Genomic DNA, 18,965 nt, shown 5'->3' on the forward strand with positions numbered 1-18,965 from the left:
GGCCCAGGAACAGCCTGGCCGCCCCCGAGCCCGGCGGTGTTCTCCTGGGTTTGGCACTAACTTCCGCTTTGCTTCTTGTGGTCTCCAGGGCGTTGGACGTGGCGGGGAGGGTGGCGAGGCAATGTATCTGCTCTTGGCGAAGAGCACCGCTGGGGTCCGGGCTAGATGGAGACTGAGCCACCGTCACACTGGGGCCGCAGTAACTCAGGAAAGCGGAGCTTCAGGCAGTTATACTGGCAGTGTTATTGCCATGGTTCTCCGCTGAAGCGTGGATTAGAAAGGACATGTCACTGACAGAGCCTAAGGCGGGGGATGAGTGTTTCAACTACCCGAACACTGCAGGGGACGATAGTGTTTTCCCAAGTAAATGTTAACTATATTCAATAATGCCTTAGTTTTTCATTTTCGCTTTTAGGGTCAGATTTGGAATTGATACAGCAGCACATAGGCTGAGGAGAAGAGACGCGCAGGTGTAAGGTTAGGATTGTCAGTGCTAGTGTGAAGGCTAAATAATCGTTAAGGCTGGGATATGAAGAAAGATGCTGTTTCCTTGCACTGCATGTGATGTGGTGTGTGTGTCCCAATAGAGGCTTCAGTTTATAGACTTGTTATGGAGGACGTTTTCCTATTTGGCTGCCTGTGGGTAGAGGTTTGCAAACAGACTGCCACTTCCCACTGTTTTTTCCTTCCATCTGCTGCATATCTTTAATGGCTTTGCTTGGGACAAGATGTACTTGATAAGTGATTGGCACACATTGTTCGGATCCTCCTAAAAACTCCAGGGTAAGTGTCACACAGTATAGGAGGCTGTGAAGTCAGGCTAGGCTGGTTTAGAATTCCGTTTCTGCCACTCTAAAGAATAAGTCTTCTTATATGCATTTTATTGATGATACGAATTATGGAGCCCAGAGAAGTTAGAGAATGTACCCAAGATCACACAGCAATTTAGAGTGACAGAAATGGAATTCTAAATCAGCCTGGCCTGACTTCATGGCCTTCTGTATTGTATGACACTTCCCCTGGTGGTTTGAAAAATCATGTATTTTTAAAGCACTGGAGTTAACTGTCAGGAATATAGTTCAAAGTTTACTTAAATGACAGGACAATTGACAGGTTATGTAGATTTCTGATCTGGTATCATTAGCTCTTTTTCAAAGAAACAAATGTAAATGACACTGACCATGGTCCTGTTTATTTTTTTTTAAGTAAGTCATTCTCAAACTTAAGTATTTAAACTATTTTTAGTTAACACACTGCTTATGACATGGACCCTAAGGCTTCACTAACCCATACTGTGAGGATGCTTTTGTTTATATTGCAGTGTCTCTCCTGCCTCATTTTCCTGATTAAGGCAATGGGAAATCACTAGTGGCTGTAGTAAATCAGAATACTGTTCCATGTTACAGGGCTGCATACCAAGAAACATTTTGTTACTCGTTAAAGTGAATGATGTGCTCATCGACTGAAACAACTGACTTTTCCTCATGGGAACAATTTACAATGTCTGTTAGATCTGTTAATAAATTCTTAGGAAAACTTTAAGTTTCAATAAGGTAGATGTGGGCTTCCCTGAAGGCTCAGTGGTAAAGAATCCATCCACAGTGCAGGAGACATTGGGTTGGAAAGGTCCCCTGGAGAAGGAAGTGGCTACCCACTGCAGTTTTCTTCCCTGGAGGATCCCATGGACAGAGGAGCCTGGTGAGCAGCAATCCTTGGGGTGGCAAAGGAGTCAGACACAACTTAGTGACTAAACAACAACAAGGTAAATGTAGGTATTAAATGATAGATAAGAGATGGGGAGCTTTTGGCGACTGGGGAACTCCAGGACTATTGATAATAACCTACATCAAGTATCATGTTGAGTAATATGATGTTGTTATTCCACCTGCTTTATTATAACATCCATTCTTGGTGTTGACCTCAGGAAATATTCTATAGCTTAGAGCAGATGCTGGTCTAAATATGGTGTTTACATGAGAACTTGAAACATATCTTCTTGAAGTCATTCATCTAATTATCTCATAAATATTTATTTGGTACCTCCAAGCATTATTCTAGGTGCTTGGAATTGATAGCTTATGGTGAACCATGGATTCATGATCTCCGAAGAAGATTTAGCTTCGGAACCAGGGACCATGCTTGATCACTCAAGAGCTTTTGTGTAGCAGAGTTTTATTAACGTGAAAAAGGGACAGAGAAAACCTCTGACATAAACATCAGAAGGGGACTGAGAGTGCCCCACTGGCTAGTCTTAGGGAGGTAAAAAAATATACTTTTTTCACTTGGTCATTACAGTAAATCAAAAGAATGTCTTAAGGTTGTAGACCCACTCCTACAATATACATTTTAAGATAACAGATTAGAACTAACAATAGAAAGATCTTACCAGACCCACTCCCATAATACACATTTTTAAGATGACAGGATTAGTCAGAAAGTTCTCAAGAAGGAGAAACAGTCCTCAAGCAGGATACATTGTTGTCATATAATCATTGGTACAGAGTTTAAGGGAAAACATATCCTTGAGCAAGATGAATTGTTTTGTTGTTCAGTCATCAGCTCTGGGCTTAAAGAAAAAAAATGTCCTTTTCTCCTTCTTGAGAACCAGACCCCTATCTTCTAGAGAGCCTCAGACCACCCACTCCCACAATATATATCTTAAATTAACAAGATTAGAACTAACAATAGAAAGGTCTTACCAGACCCACTCCCACAAAGTCTTGAGATAACAGGGTTAGTCAGAAAACCTTGTTAAGGAGAAGCATGTCCTTGAGCATGTTACACTGACTAAAACAAAGCAATGTAGAAAATAAGTTTGTCTTTTTCTCCTTGAGAGCCCCAGGCCCTTTTCTCCTTCTCCAGGACTCTGGACCCCTTTCTCCCCCTGGAGCACCCTGGACTTCTTATCAACCTAACCAGGAGTTGGCTCTCAGAATCAAGTGGTGAAGAAGACAGTTTTTGTCCCAATAGACATTCTAGTGGAGGAGATAAATAATAAACAGATATTAATAGATAATATAGTGACAGCTGGTATACTGAAAAAAAAAAATAAAGCAGGTTAAAAGAAGAGAGAATGAAGGCTGATTGGAAAAGATTCTATTTTTTAAAAAGTGGTTAAAGATAGCCATTTTGATAAAGATCTTCTGAGGAGATCAGTTTTAAGCCAAAATGCATTTCCAGCAAAAAAAGGAAGAAAAGATGGCAGTGGGGAGAGGAGAAGCCTTGAGGCAGGAACATGCTTGGTGAGCTCCAGAAATAGCCAAAAGGCAAGTGTGGCTGTAACCCTATGACAGAGGGCAGGTGGATAAGTTAAAAGTAGGCCTCTAGGGTAGATCATGCAGGAAGGCCATTGAGAAAAACTTTGGATTTTATTCTGCAATGATGGGGAAATTTTTTAGCTAAATTTTAGTTAGTATACATTCTTATTTTCTTAGACAAATTTTTAGAAGTGTAATTGCTGATTCAAAAGAATATACATTTTTTTCTTTTACTATATACATCTAAATTGTTCTCCATAAAAATTGTACCAGTTTTACACTCCTGTTGTGACTTTATTAGAGTGCTTATTTTAAGTGCTAGATTTGAATATTATTAAAAAAATCAAAAATAGAAACAATTTACTTTTTAGTGAGGTTAACCATTTTTATATGTTTATGTTATTTGTGATTCGGGATTACTTATTCCTATTTTTAATCTATTTTTGACTATTTTTAATCTATTTTGACTATTTTTAATCTATTATTGACTGTCTTTTAAAATATAGATTTGTTAGATCTCTTTTTATATATTTTCAAAATTTTCCATGTGTTAATGATATAGTTTATTATATAGATGTTTTAAAGTTTTATTTGTTGAAATCTTATAAACTTTTTTCTTTTATGATTGTTTCTGTCTTGGTATTATGCTTTGTAAGTAATTTTCTCTCTCCTAATTAAATATTTACCTGTAGTTTCTCCTTCTAGTATTTTTATGTTTCCTCTTTTGTATGTTTGTATTTAAAATTTTGATCCATTTGAGTTTTTTCAAATAATTAAGCAATTTTTTGTATCCCATGATTTGACAGTTTCTCTTTTGTCCAATAATAAAACATTACTTTTATCATGCACAGAGTTGATGATTGATACAATTGATATATTGATACAATTTTCTTATTCTCTACTTTAAAATTCTTTTTAAAAGAATAATAAATGTTCAGTACTTATTGTACAAAAATGATTCAGAGAAATATAAAATATGAAGTCAATCCCTGAGATGGTTTTGTAAGCTACTTCATTTAAAATATATGATGAACATCTGTTTGTATCTATTCAGTTCAGTTCAGTTCAGTCGCTCAGTCGTGTCCGACTCTTTGCGACCCCATGAATCACAGCACGCCAGGCCTCCCTGTCCATCACCAACTCCCGGAGTTCACCCAGACTCACGTCCATCGAGTCAATGATGCCATCCAGCCATCTCATCCTCTGTCGTCCCCTTCTCCTCCTGCCCCCAATCCCTCCCAGCATCAGAGTCTTTTCCAATGAGTCAACTCTTCGCATGAGATGGCCAAAGTACTGGAGTTTCAGCTTTCGCATCATTCCTTCCAAAGAAATCCCAGGGCTAATCTCCTTCAGAATGCACTGGTTGGATGTCCTTGCAGTCCAAGGGACTCTCAAGAGTCTTCTCCAACACCACAGTTCAAAAGCATCAATTCTTCGGCCTTCAGCCTTCTTCACAGTCCAACTCTCACATCCATACATGACCACAGGAAAAACCATAGCCTTGACTAGACGGACCTTTGTTGGCAAAGTAATGTCTCTGCTTTTGAATATGCTATCTAGGTTGGTCATAACTATAAATATAGATCTTCAAAAATTTTTAATTACTGCATGGACTCCATTATAAAGATTTTCCTACTCAAATCTACACTTAAAAATATAAGAAACTATATTGATTGTGAAGAGTTGTACACGACCGAGCAACTGAACACAAGCACATATTGAAGATATATTGTAAATACACATACACTACCAAGAACAGTAGGCACCAGATACAATGACTGGTACCAGATGGTATAAAAGTGTAGGTAAATGGGAATGAAGCCTGTAGTTCAGTTGAAAAAATGCAGACTTTGGTGTTGGCCTAAGTTTATTTCATCCCTGGATGTACTTCTGCTTTGTCATGGGACCTCAGGAAAGACACTTCACCCTTTGGAGCTTTAGTTTTTTCCACTATAAAATGGTATTTACTGCACATCTTTGTTATAAGGATTAGAGTAAATGAGTGACTATCTTGGAGGCTAATATAAAGTAAATGGTCAACAAGTGATACTCTTACTGTCTTTAGGGTTCATGGCTTTGTTTTAACAACTCATTACTTATGTGGGTCCTTACTCATCAGAGGTAATGCTGAGCTGCTGTTTGCTTCAAACAAGACTCACAATTTTAATATGAGCAGAGGAGATCAGACCACTCCGGAACAAAATTAAGTTGGTTGCTTAGCATATGCAGTATCTATTATAAATGTAATGTGAGCCTCCACAACTTTTATTTTAGAGAGAGTAAGGTATTTGCCTTTAGAGTAGTTTTTTAATAGGTTTTATTTATTTTTTTGGCAGGGGGAGCAATTTTAGGTTCTCTGCAAAATTAAATGGAAAATACAGACAGTTCCCATATGTCCCCCACACATGAACAGCTGCCCTACTACCAACACCTCCTGTCAGAGTGGTACATTTGTACCATCAATGGACCTTACTGTGACACATTTTTATTCCTGGAAGTCTGTAGTTTATATTATTATTCATTCTATGGATTTTGACAAATATATAATGATGTGTGCCCACCATCATAGTATCATTCAGAATAGTTTCACTGCCCTAGAGATCCTCTCTTCTCTACCTGTTCATCCTTCTCTCCTCCTTTATCTCTAGTAGCCACTGATGCTTTTAGTGTCTCCATAGCGTTACCTTTCCAGAACATCATATAACTGTCATCATATAGTCTGTAGCCAGAGTGCCTGATGAACTATGGAGAGATGTTCATGACATTGTACAGGAGACAGGAATCAAGACTATCCCCAAGAAAAAGAAATGCAAAAAAGCAAAATGGCTGTCTGAGGAGGCCTTACAAATAGCTGTGAAAAGAAGGGAAGTGAAAAGCAAAGGAGAAAAAAAAAAGATATACCCATTTCAATGCAGAGTTCCAAAGAATGGCAAGGAGAGATAAGAAAGCCTTCCTCAGCGATCAATGCAAAGAAATAGAGGAAAACAATAGAATGGGAAAGACTAGAGAACTCTTCAAGAAAATCGGAGATACCAAGGGAACATTTCATGCAAAGATGGGCACAATAAAGGACAGAAGTGGTAGGGACCTAACAGAAGCAGAAGATATTAAGAAGAGGTGGCAAGAATACACAGAAGAACTGTACAAAAAAGATCGTCATGACCAAGATAATCTCTATGGTGTGATCACTCACCTAGAGCCAGACATTCTGGAATGTGAAGTCAAGTGGGCCTTAGGAAGCATCACTACGAGCAAAGCTAGTGGACGTGATGGAATTGCAGTTGAGCTATTTCAAATCCTGAAAGATGATGCTATGAAAGTGCCGCACTGAATATGCCACCAATTTTGGAAACCTCATCAGTGGCCACAGGACTGGAAAAGGTCAATTTTCATTCTAATCCCAAAGAAAGACAATGCCAAAGAATGCTCAAACTACCTCACAATTGCACTCATCTCACATGTTAATAAAATAATGCTCAAAATTCTCCAAGCCAGGCTTCAGCAATATGTGAACCGTGAACTTCCAGATGTTCAAGCTGGTTTTAGAAAAGGCAGAGGAACCAGAGATCAAATTGCCAACATCTGCTGGATCATGGAAAAAGCAAGAGAGTTCCAGAAAAACATCTATTTCTGCTTTACATGACAAAGCCTTTGACTGTATGGATCACAATAAACTGTGGGAAATTCTGAAAGAGATGGGAATACCAGACCACCTGACCTGCCTCTTGAGAAACCTGTATGCAGGTCAAGAAGCAACAGTTAGAACTGGACATGGAAAAACAAACTGGTTCCAAATAGGAAAAGGAGTACGTTAAGGCTGTATATTGTCACCCTGCTTATTTAACTTCTATGCAGAGTACAACATCAGAAATGCTGGGCTGGAGGAAGCACAAGCTGGAATCAAGATTGCCGGGAGAAATATCAATAACCTCAGATATGCAGATGACACCACCCTTATGGCAGAAAGTGAAGAGGAACTAAAGAGCCTCTTGATCAAAGTGAAAGTGGAGAGTGAAAAAGTTGGCTTAAAGCTCAACATTCAGAAAACGAAGATCATGGCATCCGGTCCCTTCACTTCATGGGAAATAGATGGGGAAACAGTGTCAGACTTTATTTTTCTGGATTCCAAAATCACTGCAGATGGTGATTGCAAAGCCATGAAATTAAAAGACACTTACTCCTTGGAAGGAAAGTTATGACCAACCTAGATAGCATATTCAAAAGCAGAGACATTACTTTGCCAACAAAGGTTCGTGTAGTCAAGGCTGTGGTTTTTCCAGTGGTCATGTATGGATGTGAGAGTTGGAGTGTAAAGAAAGCTGAGCACTGAAGAAGTGATGCTTTTGAACTGTGGTGTTGGAGAAGACTCTTGAGAATCCCTTGGACTGCAAGGAGATCCAACCAGTCCATCCTAAAGGAGACCAGTCCTGGGTGTTCATTGGAAGGACTGATGTTGAAGCTGAGACTCCAATACTTTGGCCACCTGATGCGAAGAGCTGACTCATTTGAAAAGACCCTGATGCTGGGAAGGATTGCGGGCAGGAGGAGAAGGGGACGACAGAGGATGACATGGCTGGATGGCATCACCGACTCAATGGACATGGGTTTGGGTGGACTCCGGGAGATGGTGATGGACAGGGAGGCCTGGCGTGCTGCGGTTCATGGGGTCGCAAAGAGTCGGACACACCTGAGCAACTGAACTGAACTGAACTGAGTCTGTAGCCTTTCCAGATTTGCTTCTTTCAAGAAATAGGAAATATTTAACATCTGAATTCTCCTTTTCTAGAAAAAATGTATCTTAGATGATTACCCCCTGGAGCTCAACATGCTGATTCTTTCAAGGATCTGGGAGATAGGAAGCAGTCTTGTGCCTCGTCAGCCATCCCTGAGGTTGTTAGCGGGTTGAACTTTAGCAGGTTGAAGTGTTGCAACTACATTAGCCTTCACACCTTCTTTCTCCTGATATTTTTAACTATATTGGATTGAGTCCATAGTGTAGAGTTATAAATAGGGCAGGGTGGAGACACATGGGCAGGCTTATATTTAGGTGCCTCTTCAAACCTGTATCCTTAACTATTTACTTCACATTAGTTCAGTGGAAAGTGCTGGGCGCCTTGTGTGGGGGAAGAGAAGAAAACGAAGCAAGTGGGCTGGGCCTGACGCCCCCCATTTAGCAGAATAAAAAGCTCACAGGTTAACCAGACCTTAAAAGTCAGTTTGGTGATAATTGGTTGTTGTTAAATCTGGTTAACTGCTGATCGCCCCTGTGATATCAAAATGTTTCTTCCAGTCAGGAGTAGTTTCTGGTTGACACGTTTTCTTTCCATCTTGATACACACCCAGTGATGTTATAGTCCCTCTTACATTTTGTGCCCTGGGCAGGTGCCCAGCTGGCTGTTGTCAGTGGGCAGCCCTTATCTCCGCGGAACGTAGATAAAGCTGGCTTTTCCCTCTCAACTTGGAGTTCCTGAGGAAATCACCCTTGGCCCTGGCCCAGTCAGAGGCGAGAAGCCCTCTGAGCCTGCCCGGTGTCCCCCTGTGTAGCTGTGGTGTTGTTCACAGACAGATGAACTAAAAAGCTTCTTGTACCATTCTGCCTCCTGCCTGGGAGCCCTCATCAGGAAGGTAAAGGGTAGAAAATGAGAAGGGGAAGAAAGACGTAAGTATTATGGACGAGGAATTGGGGCTGGACCCTCAGATAGAATAGCATCTGTGAACAGCCAGCAGGCCAGTCATCTAAGGCAGAGGCTCATGAAGGGCGAGATATTATTAATACTGTTTTAGGCATCATGGGTCATTTGGTCTCTGTCATGTCTACTCAGCTCTGCTGTTATAGCGTGAAAACTGCTGTATATAATTTACAAAGGAATGGACCTGTCTGTGCTCCTGTAAATCTTTACTGATACATGTCCATTCTTAGTTCACTGGCCACCCAAAAACAGATAGCAAGCTGCATTAGGCCTGTGGGTTGTAGTTTGCAGACCTGGTCTAGGCTAGTACAGGAAACATGAAGTCTGTAAGTTTGACAGTATCTATGCTCTGTTCTCTGGAGAAATACTTTTTGTGCTCACTTAGGAGAAAGAAATGGCAACCCACTCCAGTGTTCTTGCCTGGAGAATCCCAGGGACAGGGGAGCCTGGTGGGCTGTTGTCTTTGGGGTTGCACAGAGTTGGACACGACTGAAGCGACTTAGCAGCAGCAGCAGCAGTAAAGCTGAGGGCTTCCCTGATGGCTTGGATGGTAAAGAATCCATCTGCAATGCAGGAGACCCTAATTTGATTCCTGGGTCGGGAAGTTCCCCTGGAGAAGGGATACGTGACCCACTCCAGTGTTCTTGGGCTTTCCTGGTGGCTCAGATGGTAAAGAATCCACCTGCAGTGTGGAAGACCTGGGTTTGACCCCTGGGTTGGGAAGATCCCCTGCAGGAGGGCATGGCCACCCACACCAGTATTCTTGCCTGGGGAATCCCCATAGACAGAGGAGCCTGATGGGCTACAGTCCATAGGATCACAAAAAGTCGGATATGACTGACCGACTAAGCATAGCGTAGTAAAGCTGAGGGCTCCCCAGATGGTGCTAGTGGTGAAGAACCCACCTGCCAATGCAGAAGACATAAGAGGTAAGAGACAAGGGTTCGATCTCTGGGTCAGGAAGATCCCCTGGAGGAGGGCATGACAGCCCACTCCATTATTCTTGCCTGGAGAATCCCATGGACAGAGGAGCCTAGTGGGGTACAGTGCATAGGGTTGCAAAGACTTGGATATGGCTGAAGCGACCTGGCATGCACACACTTACAGTAAAGCTGAGTGAAAAATAACTTTGTAAATGCAGAGTAAATACAAGGAGCTGGGAATTTGGCTGATCTTTGGGCAACAGAGAGGAAGCATCCCCCCAGGGAAGCCAGCTGGGATAGTAGCAGCAAAATGCAAAGTGAGAACCAGAGAGCAGTGAGTGCCTGATGGCGTCACACCATTGCAAGTTCATTCTCTGCTGTGATCTTGCAGGGTCTGTGTTTGGTTTTAACAGGGGAACCCAATCTTCATTTCCACATCTCCACGTATTTCTTTGATAATGAAACTATGTGTGTCCTAGTCGCTTAGTCATGTCCGACTCTTTGCAACCCCATGGACTGTAGCCCACCAGGCTCCTCTGTCCATGGGATTCTCCAGGTAAGAATACTGGAGTGGGTTGCCATGCCCTCCTCCAAGGGATCTTCCTGACCCAGGGACTGAATTCAGGTCTCTGGCACTGCAGGCAGATTCTTTGCCATCTGAGCCAACAGGGAAGCCCTAATGAAACTGTAATAGTTATAGCTCATCGTGCTTTCATTTCAGGTATTTTGTTAGACTTTTACATTTAAAAATATTTTTAGTATTTTTAGGATGCTAATGCCATGGCAACTTTGTTTGAAAGGTAATGGTCTCTTAAATAGATGGAGCTTTAGCCTTGAGGATGGGATGGGCCAGCATATGAAATGCTTGCAATCCTAGGCCAAGAGTTAATTGATTTTTAGATAATAAATAAATATCATTACTAGTTTATTTCATGTTTATTTAATTAATTATTTTTGCATATTTAATCACCTACTGTATTTTTTATCACCAGGATCCTTACTACAGATTTAATAACCTTGACTATAGATGGATAGCCTTGGATAACTGGACCTATATCAAGAAATTTAAACTCCACTCTGATATGAGGTACATATGTGTCTATATCTATATTTATATCTATGTCTGTTTATTCATTTATTATTATTATTATTTGAACTTTTCTTCTTTTTCTGTTTGCAGTAATCTTTTGTTTGTTTAGGTTACATTGTCATACTAAAGCCTGAGCTATAAAGGTGAAAATATGATTTATGTTTTGATTTGTGTATGAGCATTGTGCTGCTGATCATCAGTCACAGAATTATCTCTTATTCAGTCATTTTTTTCCAGTGGTTATAATGGCATCACCTAGACTTAGTTCTTTTATCCGCCTTTTCTTTTCCCTGCTCTCCCAGTAATCCAAACGTGTATATATTTACAATATTGTCACATAGTCTTAGATATACATCATTTGTTTGATATAGTGTTAACCAGCCACAGAAACTATGGTATTGGCCTTATATTATATCATGAGGACATGAGGAAAGATATGGTATAGTTTTCAGTAATGTCCTATGTAGCAGAATGTAACCCAATTATATGTGCATGTGCTGAGTTGCTCAGTCATGTCCGACTCTTTGCAATACCATGGACTGTAGCCTGCCAGGCTCCTCTGTCCGTGGAATTTTCCAGGCAAGAATACTGGAGTGAGTTGCTATTTCCTACTCCAGGGGATCTCCCTGACCTATAGACTGAACCTGCGTCTCCTGCACTGGCAGACAGATTCTTTACCACTGGGCCACCTTGGAAGCTTCAACCTAATTATATTAATATCTATCACCATTATTGTTAAATTAAAAAAAAAACCCTCTGTCCTTTTAATATGACCTTTTTTGGGGGGTGGGGCGTAATTAATCACTAGCTTCTTAAAAGAGAAATAAAGCCAGAAAATAGTGCTCAATATCATGGAGTTACAGTGTTCCAGACTCTTATTTCCAGCTAATACTTAAAATATCTCCAATAGGGGGTGCTCTTTCATCCTGGACTCAACATTTAGTTAACCAATTGACTGTCCGACTTAAAGCTTGCATCAGATTCCAGCCATCTCATTGTTTCTCTGAGTATAATATCTTCCCAATCTCCCATGCCCAAGGAGTTTTGGGCTTATCATATCTTTTCTTCATCTTCCTGTATTTGGCCTGTTTCTGAGTCCTGTTAATTTTTGCCTATCATTTCTCTTGATTCAGCCCCTGCCTCCTCATTTCTAAGTTTCCATCTTTGCCTAGGCCTTTATACCTGGCCTTTATACCTTTGCCTAGGCCTTAATACCTGGCGTTAGGCCTGTGCTACCTACTAAGATTTCTTGCTTTGTCTTTGTATTCTCTAGTCTTCTTTATGTAGAAACATTAGATTCATCTCTTCCAAATTCTTATTTATTTTATTTTTTGGCAGCTTTAGGTCTCTATTGCTGTGCTCAGGCTTTCGTTATTGCTGTGGGAGTTACTCTCTAGTTGCGATGTGCAGGCTTCTCATTGCCATGGCTTCTTTTGTTGCATATCATGGGCTCTGGGCTTCAGCAGTTGTGGTACATGGGCTTAGTCGCCCCGAGGCATGTGGGATCTTCCTGGACCAGGGATTGAACCAGTTAGGTGAATTCTTAACCACTCAACCTCCAGGAAAGCCCCCAAATGTTTATTTTACCATGATATTCTCGCTTAAGAATGAGAGTGTCTTCCTTTTAATTGGCAGATCAAGTTGAACCTTCTCTGCTTGTCTGTGAAAATGCTGCTTACTGTTGCAAATCCCATACCACTTCCTGCATCCTCATCCCCCTAGTCCTCTCCCAGCCCTAGGCAACTGCTAATTTATTTTTTATCTCTATGCATTTTTCTCTTCTGGAAATCTGAAAGAAATGGATTTGTACAGTATATACCTCCTTTATGACTGGCTAATTTCACTTAGCATAATGATGTTTTCAAGTTCAAGTTCTGTGTTGTCATGTCCACCAGTACTTCATTTGTTTTTATTGCTGAATACTATTTTATTGTATGGATATACCACATTTTATTTATTTTGTTCTTTAAACTCTTGTTTCCTTCTGAAGTCCTTCCTTATAATAAACTCTGATATCACTTGTAGTCTGTTCATCAAGACTGTATCACAAAGTAGAAGAGATTGAAAACTTTCTCTTTGTTTCCTGTGTTTTAGGCTTGAATGCTAAACAGATTTCAGATTCCTTAAATTCAGAGACTGTTTTAGTTCTCTGTAAGGCTTAGCAGAGTACTGGGCACATAATATTTACTCATAGATACTTGCTAGTTGGTTAATATGTTCTCTTACTGTCAGTAAATGTAATAGTTTGTGAAAATGTTTTGTGTCTGTTATCAATATTGAACTTGATTCAAATAAGAACTTTGTGAAGCTCTAGGGGAAAAGTCAATGCATGGAAATTAGAAGTCATGGTCATGATTTGATAATGATTGAAATATTATCAAGAAAGTTAAACTGGATGACTCAACATAAAAAGGTATTAAAGCAGTATTTCTGAAAATTTTATTGAAAATTGCCTTCCAAGAATGTATATTTTCTCTGAAATACTTATTCCTTTCATTCTTAATAAAAAAAAGACTAGTTATCTAAGTTAATGTTTTATTCATCTTGTTTTAAAAATCTCTTTTTTTAGCACATGGAGTAAAGTAAATTTGGTTTTTGAGGGTATCGATACAGTTGCAGTAGTCCTGCTCAACAGTGTTCCCATTGGCAAAACAGACAACATGTTCAGAAGATACGTAAGTACATAATGACATCAGGTTAAAAAGAACCACTGTTTGTATTTGTGTGCATTGTTATCACGAGCAGCGAGAACAAGTCCTTTGATGCAATGGGTAAGTTACTTTATCTCTCAGTTGCCGTATTTGTTGAATGATGAAGACACTCAAGCCCTATAAAATTATTGTGACGATTTAATGAGTTAATTGTATGAAATGATTGGTTTAGTTTTTGGCACATAGGAAATGTTGGAAAATGCTGTTCCCTTCTCTGTTGTTTGGAATCCAGAGTTTCAAGGGAAATGACAGCTGACAAGCCATTTTTAAAAGGAAGTATTCCTTCCTTTCTGGAAGTGTTACCTGAAGAGATTGTATCCTGATCTCCCTTCCCTGTTAAGGGTAGACTTTTCAAAACAAAAATAACTTATGACTTAGAAACTACATGCTATGCATACCAGAGGGTCAGGTTACTAAGAAGTATCTAGGAAATACTTGGCAATTCAAAGCCATATGTAAATAGCAAGAGCAGACTTTCCAGGACTAAACACAGTCTCTGTTTGCACTGTTGGCCTAGGACCATCATCTCTCAGTAAAAATAGCAGGAGAAAACCTAGAAATCTACGTTTGGGTAGGAGAATGTGATCAGTTATAACTAAAAGTTGGCAACTAAGTTATACAAGCTGGATTTAGAAAAGGCAGAGGAACCAGCAGTCAAATTGCCGACCTCAGCTGGATCATAGAAAAAGCAAGAGAGTTCCAGAGAAACATCTACTTCTGCTTTATTGACTACATCAAAGCCTTTGACTGTGTGGATCACAACAAACTGTGGAAAATTCTTCAAGAGATGGGAATACCAGACCACCTTACCTGCCTCCTGAAAGATCTGTGTGCAGGTCAAGAAGCAACAGTTAGAACTAGACATGGAACAACAGACTGGTTCCAAATTGGCAAAGGAGTATGTCAAGGCTGTATATTGTCACCCTGCTGATTTAGCTTATATGCAGATTACATCATGTGAAATGCCAGGCTGGATGCAGCACAAGGTGGAATCAAGATTGCTGGGAGAAATATCAGTAACCTCAGGTATGCAGATGACACCACCCTTATGGCAGAAAGTGGAGAGGAACTAAAGAGCCTCTTGATGAAAGTGAAAGTGGAGAGTGAAAAAGTTGGCTTAAAGCTCAACATTCAGAAAACGAAGATCATAGCATCCGGTCCCATCACTTCATGGCAAATAGATGGGGAAACAGTGGAAACAGTGTCAGACTTTATTTTCTTGGGCTCGAAAATCACTGCAGATGGTGATTGTAGCCATGAAATTAAAAGACACTTGCTCCTTGGCAGAAAAGCCATGACCAACATAGACAGTATATTAAAAAGCAGAGACATTACTTTGCCAACAAAGGTCCATCTAGTCAAGGCTATGGTTTTTCCAGTGGTCATGTATGGATGTGAGAGTTGGACTGTGAAGAAAGCTGAGTGCCGAAGAATTGATGCTTTTGAACTGTGGTGTTGGAGAAGACTCTTGAGAGTTCCTTGGACTGCAAGGAGATCCAACAAGTCCATTCTAAAGGATGGGTGTTCATTGGAAGGACTGATGCTGAAGCTGAAACTCCAGTACTTTGGCCACCTCATGCGAAGAGTTGACTCATTTGAAAAGACCCTGATGCTGGGAGGGATTGGGGGCAGGAGGAGAAGGGGACGACAGAGGATGAGATGGTTGGATGGCATCACCGACTTGACGAACATGAGTTTGAGTAAGCTCCGGGAGTTGGTGATGGACAGGGAGGCCTGGCATGCTGCAGTCCATGGGGTCACAAAGAGTCAGACATGACTGAGCAACTGAACTGAACGAAGTTATACTATCTTGGAGAAGTTCTTTCTTCAGCAAAAAGGCTAGACCTAAAGATTTCAATTACTTTATGCATCTTTCATACATTCTGCCTGTGTCTAAAATTTTATACATGAGGATGCTTTCATATTTGTTCTTTGTGTTTAATTTAGAGCTTTGATATTACACATACGGTCAAAGCAGTGAACATCATTGAGGTGCGTTTCCAGTCACCAGTGGTATATGCGAACCAGAGGAGCGAACGTCACACTGCCTACTGGGTGCCCCCCAACTGCCCTCCACCTGTGCAGGATGGCGAATGTCATGTCAACTTTATTCGCAAGGTAAGGCTCTCACAGTGGAGGGGCGTTAGCCTTAAGGATGGGATGATGGTATATGAAATGCTTGTTTGAAGACTCCAGTTGTATTTCAGAAGATGGGCATCTCTCTCCTGCCCTTAGTGGGATTTATAGTGAAAATTAGAAATAAGAACCAAATGTTATATGAATTTTTGAGGAGAATTTTTCTTTCTAGGTTCCCTTCTTTAGGAGTACCTAAGAACTTAGATAACATTGGACAAAGAAGAAAGATAGGTGACTGATAATGCACCTTTACAGTTTTTATTTTGGCTCTGCCACGAGGCTTGCAGGATCTTTGTGTCCTGACCAGCGATCAAACCCATGCCCCCTGCAGTGGAAGGCCAGAATCCTAACTACTGGACTGCCAGGGAATTCCTCTTTTCAATTTTTTTTAAAAGCACTTAAGCTTATCAAGCTTTACCTCAGACTGTAGGGTTCATATTTATGAGCAATAGTTGTTACTAGCCTTCTGCACCTGTTAATGCATTTGTTGATGTGCAATATTTTCCTGCGAGGTTCTCATAACATCTAACAAAAGATAACAAAGCCACAGGTGATTATTTCCTTTGAGTCTGTTCTCAATCTAGTCTGTTCTCAATCTAGAATACAGGGATGAATTAGTATATTATGTCATACTTAGTTTTTAATTTTATTTTAAAAAAGTTTAATTGTGGTAAAATACACATAACACAAAATTTACCATCTTAATTCTTTTAGGTGTACATGCAGTAATATTAATTATATTCAGATTGTGTGAAATCAGTCTCCAGAACTGTTTCATCTTGCAAAACAAACTCTGTACTCATTAAAAAAACAACTCCCCACTTTCCCCCAACTCTCAGCCCCTGGCAACCACCATCTTTCAAATTCTAGGAGTTTTAATCCTCTAGATACCTCATACCAGTAGAATCATACAATATTTGTCTATTTGTGACTTACTTAGTTCACTTAAACAATCTTTTATAACCTAATTTTGGACGTGCTCTCATCACTGCTCTATTCTGTGAGTTAAAAGTGATTCATTGGGTCATATCATACTCGGATATCAATATAATGTCTTCAAGTTTCATCTATGTTGTAGCGCATCCTAGAATTTCCTTCCTTTTTTAAGGCTGACTAATATTCCATTGTATATAGATCCACGGGAGCCTAAAGCTCATTGTGTCCAACACTGCACCTGGGATCTGAACCCTGCTCCCAGGGCTCTCTGTCTCACTGAATGGAGTACCATTTGCAGCAGTTGCTCAAGCCAGAAACCTCAGAGTTATTTTTGATACCTCCCTGTCTCTTTTTAAAAAGAGATTCAGAAGTCCTTTTGATGATGCAGATGTTACCTTTTTAGTAGTTACTGAGTCTGCTCATGCTTCATCTCTACTCCCACACTTGGGTTCCATCTGTTACCATTTCTTGCATCAAGTATTGCTCTGGTTGCACAACTGGTACCCAATGACCTCGTTTGCCTCACTCCAATTAATTTGCCCAAGGAACAACCAGAGTGTTCCTTTTAGATAAAAATCATTGCGGCACCCCCCCCCCCCCCAAGCCCCCTTGAAACTCTTCAACAGTTTATCATTGCTTTTAGGCTAAAGTCCAAAGTTCTTAGCTAAGTTTGGCCCATGTGCCCACTGTTCTGGTCTTCTGCTCGTCTCTTCCCACTGTTTTCATTTCCTGGAACGCACCATGTTCTCTAGCATCTTGAGGCCTTCATCCATGCTGTTCCTTCTGAAAGCATGCCATCACTCCCTCTCCCCTAAACACCCTGGGCAAGTGGTACTCACCTTTCAAGTCTCTATTTAAAAGTCACTATTATTCGGGGGAACTTGTCTTGACACCATTATATGTTCCCTGGCTATTTCCTTTATGACTATTTGTTCAATTTGTTTCCTTTATTTTCCTTTGTGACTATTTGTTCAGTGCCTGAATCTCTTGCTATATACTGTGAGTGCTGCAAGCAGAAGGACGGTTTCTGTCTGGTATGTTAATATACTCCCAGGGCGAAACAGAGAGAGCACTGCACACATATTTTTGAATAAGTGAAAACTTTTATTTGGAGAGATTATATAAATTAGAGTGATTTGTAACCCTTGCTGGGGAAAATAATCTGCCTTATAAGATGTTAAATATTTTTGCCCTCCTCCTTCTCTCTATCCCTAATAAAATAATTACATATCTGAACTTAAAAACCCTGCAGTAACTATCCCCAAGATGGTCTTCATTCTGAACATGAGATCGTTAAGTCCTGATTTTATGCGGATACAGATGCTGTGAAGTGGTTTTAGTTCTTTGTTTTTCTCTGTAATGGAAACTGAATTTTCTCTGTTACAGATAAGTACAGAACTTAGGAAATAATATCAAATGCTTAAATGAGAACAATGTGGCCAGATCCTTAGGCTCTGTTCTGCAAGTGCACCCTTCAAGAAGATCTCAGTACTTCCTCTGGTGCTTGTTCTCTTTTAAAAGCTTAACTCAGCCTCACACATTTTAATTGACTGTGTTTTGGAAATTTTTTTCTTTTCTTTTATGAAATGGAAGTTAGAAAAATTCTCCTCTGGTTACCTGTGTCAGGGTCCGAAGTCTTTTTTTTTTTTTTTTTGAAGTGATGAGACTGAATGCCATGATTTTAGTTTTTGAATGTTGAGGGCTTTTTTTTTTTGTTTTCATTTTTCTTGCTATTTTGTTTTTTTCTACTTTCAAAGATTTATTTATTTTTAATTGAAGGGTAATTGCAATAGGTGTGTAAATTCTGAACTTATTATTTCTGGGATATAAGTTCATAACCTAGGACTTCTGAATTCATCCTGGAGGAAATAGGGGTTTGCAAGTCTAGCCAGAGTTTCTTGTCTGTTTATGTATATTTTATCTTTCAGTATGTTTCCTCATTTTTTATAGTTAGAAGGAAAGTTATGACTAACCTAGACAGCATATCAAAAAGCAGAGACATTACTTTGCCAACAAAGGTCTGTCTAGTCAAGGCTATGGTTTTTCCAGTGGTCATGTATGGATGTGAAAGTTGGACTGTGAAGAAGGCTGAGTGCCGAAGAATTGATGCTTTTGAACTGTGGTGTTGGAGAAGACTCTTGAGAGTCTCTTGGACTGCAAGGAGATTCAACCAGTCCATTCTGAAGGAGATCAGTCCTGGGTGTTCATTGGAAGGACTGATG

General features: G+C 40.1%; 1 protein-coding gene across 1 annotated transcript in view; it reads left to right on the top strand.

Moving 5' to 3' along the window:
* MANBA (mannosidase, beta A, lysosomal) overlaps positions 1-18,965 on the top strand; it is a 126,051-nt gene that overhangs the window by 399 nt on the left and 106,687 nt on the right. Inside the window, exons 2-4 of the mRNA XM_010848280.1 lie at positions 10,863-10,957; positions 13,530-13,635; positions 15,619-15,789. Of these exons, the coding sequence (XP_010846582.1) occupies positions 10,863-10,957; positions 13,530-13,635; positions 15,619-15,789 (372 nt within the window). The remainder of the gene's footprint in view (positions 1-10,862; positions 10,958-13,529; positions 13,636-15,618; positions 15,790-18,965) is intronic.

Source organism: Bison bison, unplaced genomic scaffold (assembly GCF_000754665.1).
Source record: "Bison bison bison isolate TAMUID 2011002044 unplaced genomic scaffold, Bison_UMD1.0 scf7180017864263, whole genome shotgun sequence".
NCBI classification, from domain to species: domain Eukaryota; kingdom Metazoa; phylum Chordata; class Mammalia; order Artiodactyla; family Bovidae; genus Bison; species Bison bison.